A 2,571-nucleotide genomic window follows, 5' to 3' on the forward strand; every position below is an offset into this window, starting at 1 on the left:
CCCCCCCCCCCCCCTCCCACAGAGAATCAAACGAGCCACCGAGCGGACGGCGGGTATTATCGACTCTAGGTAACGGCGCTTTCATCCAAGCGGGATATAAACGGCGACTCCGTTGTTGCCCCGACTATAATTCTCTGTCACAAAATCGAATTTGTCATTTTGTAAATATCGCGATACCTTGATCTCTGTCACTTTTTGTATCATCGTGTGTATGCGCGCGTGTGTGTGTGTGTGTGTGTGTGTGTTGCTGTGAGGAAAATAAATTATTATTTTTACTAAGTTCACACATTACATTGTCGAGCGTGTGTGCCGCTCGGCGGCAAGCATCTTATAAAAGAGAGAGAGAGAAAGAAACAAAACAAAGTGCCAAGGTCCGGTTCCGCCGAAGGGAACTTTTACCTCCGAACTCGACGCGACCTTCGACGTGGAAGAGAGACGCCGTCGTCGTCCCCGTGCTCATCAACACGACTCGCAGAGGCCCGTCGGGAAAAACGAACGCGCACGATAACAAGATCTCCGCGCCGAGGAGGCCGAGAACCCGGTGGAACGAGGTAGGTGGGGTCCATACGGGGGCGGTGGATAAACTGCCCCTAAAAATAACGAATCGATATTCGCCCGCTGCCCCCAAATCAGTCGCCGGACTCGCCGGGTCACGGAGAGACACGCCGCAGGAAAAAAAAATCAATTCATTCACCGTTATGTTATCCGGCCGGTGTCCTCCGTCCGTCCTCCTCCTCCCGTCGGCGTGCTTTCCTCGGTGTTTCGGGGCGCGCGCGAGGTCGACGACGATCGGGGACGCCGCGTGGCCGGAGCGGAGAGGCGCGGATCTCCGCGAGTCGTCGCCTTTTACGCGCATCGTACGGACGCCCGATGTGTCGATGCGCACCGGAGGTGCACCGTTCGCGGCGAGACGCATCGCGACGTAATCGTTTACATACGGAGGAGATTACGTCAGTGGCTCGTCGTATTGCGACACCGGGCGAGGCGGTCTCACGTTCCCAAGGTCTTCCGGCTTCGGAATGGTCCGAACGAGCGAGCGAATCTCGACGCGCCTTCCAGTCGCTTCCCGAGCGAATCGCCCTCGAGCAAGTCGGTTTCGGGTATCTTATCGCCCTCGATAGCGGCCGGGATTTAGTAATACCGGGGGGAGTATTTCTGTCGTCCGTTTCGCCGGCCGATCGAAAATGGGAGCGGCGGTCGAGCGCGCGCGTCGAAACGCGCGTTTCTCACCTCTACGGAGATACGCCGATTCCGACCGTATTTCGGTGTATCGCCGTGACGAGCACGCGAGAGGACGCGTCTTCTCGTACATGCGGGAAGAATCTCGTCGGTATATGAAAGAAGTGATCTTGCCGGGGAAATTCCCGACGCCGCAAATATCGCTGCTCATTTTGCTCGGAAGAGAACGCGATGAATACGTGTCACCCTGACGTGGTACATCGTCCGCATCGTGCGACGAGAATTTCGTCAGTACGTGAAATAAGTCGTCCGATGCCGGGGAAATTGCGGCGATATTCCGGTGTCGTGAATATTGCCGATCGTTTCACCCGAAGGGGAACGCGATGGATCTGGAATTATTGTAATAACGAAGAAGGTAAAAAGTAAGTGAGATGTCGATACTTTGATGAGAATTATGACGTGATAAATGAGTACTTGTAAAGTAAGTATTATGAAGCGTATTATAAACATGTGCTGTTGCAATGTCATCACGAGGTGTAATATGTTAAATATTCGCACGCCATGTTCAGCATTTCCGTCTATCCGAATACATTTGCGTTTCAGTCGACACCGAGCGTCACTTACGCAACATTTGTATTATAATTTCGCGCTCAACGTACAAACGTAATATAAACGTAACGTGCGGTGCGTTGTGTTACACTTGCCATTGTTCAGTGCGAAATTATAAAATAACTGTAACACAACTGACCTCCCCGGCGTCGACTGGGGCATTTGTTTCCGAATGAAAAGGGAAACGGAGGCCCCACGGACATTCCAAAATGATGATACTCTGAGCGTATCCATTATACGGTAATTTGATGATCGAAGAACGAAACGGATGGCCCGAGGTCATTTTCGTCGCTTACGAAGTGTTTCGAAACTGGAAAAATTTCCCAATTCAAAGCCGAGGAGGGGCCGATGCTGACATTATTTCCCCTCGAGATACGGACACGTGATTCAAGGGTTCGATGTTTCTCCTCGGGTTTCTCGTTATTCCGCCCCCATTCCGCGTACTCGATGTTCCTATAATCACCGCGCGCGTCGTCGAAATGTCAACAGTTATCAGCATCGCGTACGCGCACATCGCCGACATGATTTACCCGCGGACTACCGAGTACCCCTGGAAGGTGTCCCCGCGGCGTAAAGGGTCGCGCGAGGGAGGAAAAATAAAATAAAATAAAAAATAACCCGGTCGCGCGCGCGTAGCCGAGGAGAAAGGCGCGCGTTCTCGCCTGGCGAGAGGCAACCCCTCGTATAGCCGAGGATTCAGGGTGGATAAAATTGCTGGGTACGCCGGGCGTTGGTAAGGCACCCGCGGCGCGAAGCGAAGGGGGCCGCACAAGGGGGGGGGGG

The 2,571-nt window shown here is 53.4% G+C and overlaps 1 protein-coding gene across 1 annotated transcript in view; it reads left to right on the top strand.

Moving 5' to 3' along the window:
• The first annotated feature begins 1,390 nt into the window (after window positions 1-1,390).
• LOC106746730 (zinc finger and SCAN domain-containing protein 10-like) overlaps window positions 1,391-2,571 on the top strand; it is an 11,562-nt gene continuing 10,381 nt past the window's right edge. The window contains exon 1 of the mRNA XM_014623626.1: window positions 1,391-1,601. Coding sequence (XP_014479112.1) covers window positions 1,411-1,601 — 191 coding nt within the window. The 5' untranslated portion in view covers window positions 1,391-1,410. The remainder of the gene's footprint in view (window positions 1,602-2,571) is intronic.

Source organism: Dinoponera quadriceps, unplaced genomic scaffold (genome assembly GCF_001313825.1).
Source record: "Dinoponera quadriceps isolate SergipeBrazil2010 unplaced genomic scaffold, ASM131382v1 scaffold1565, whole genome shotgun sequence".
In the NCBI taxonomy this organism is placed as follows: Eukaryota; Metazoa; Arthropoda; class Insecta; order Hymenoptera; family Formicidae; genus Dinoponera; species Dinoponera quadriceps.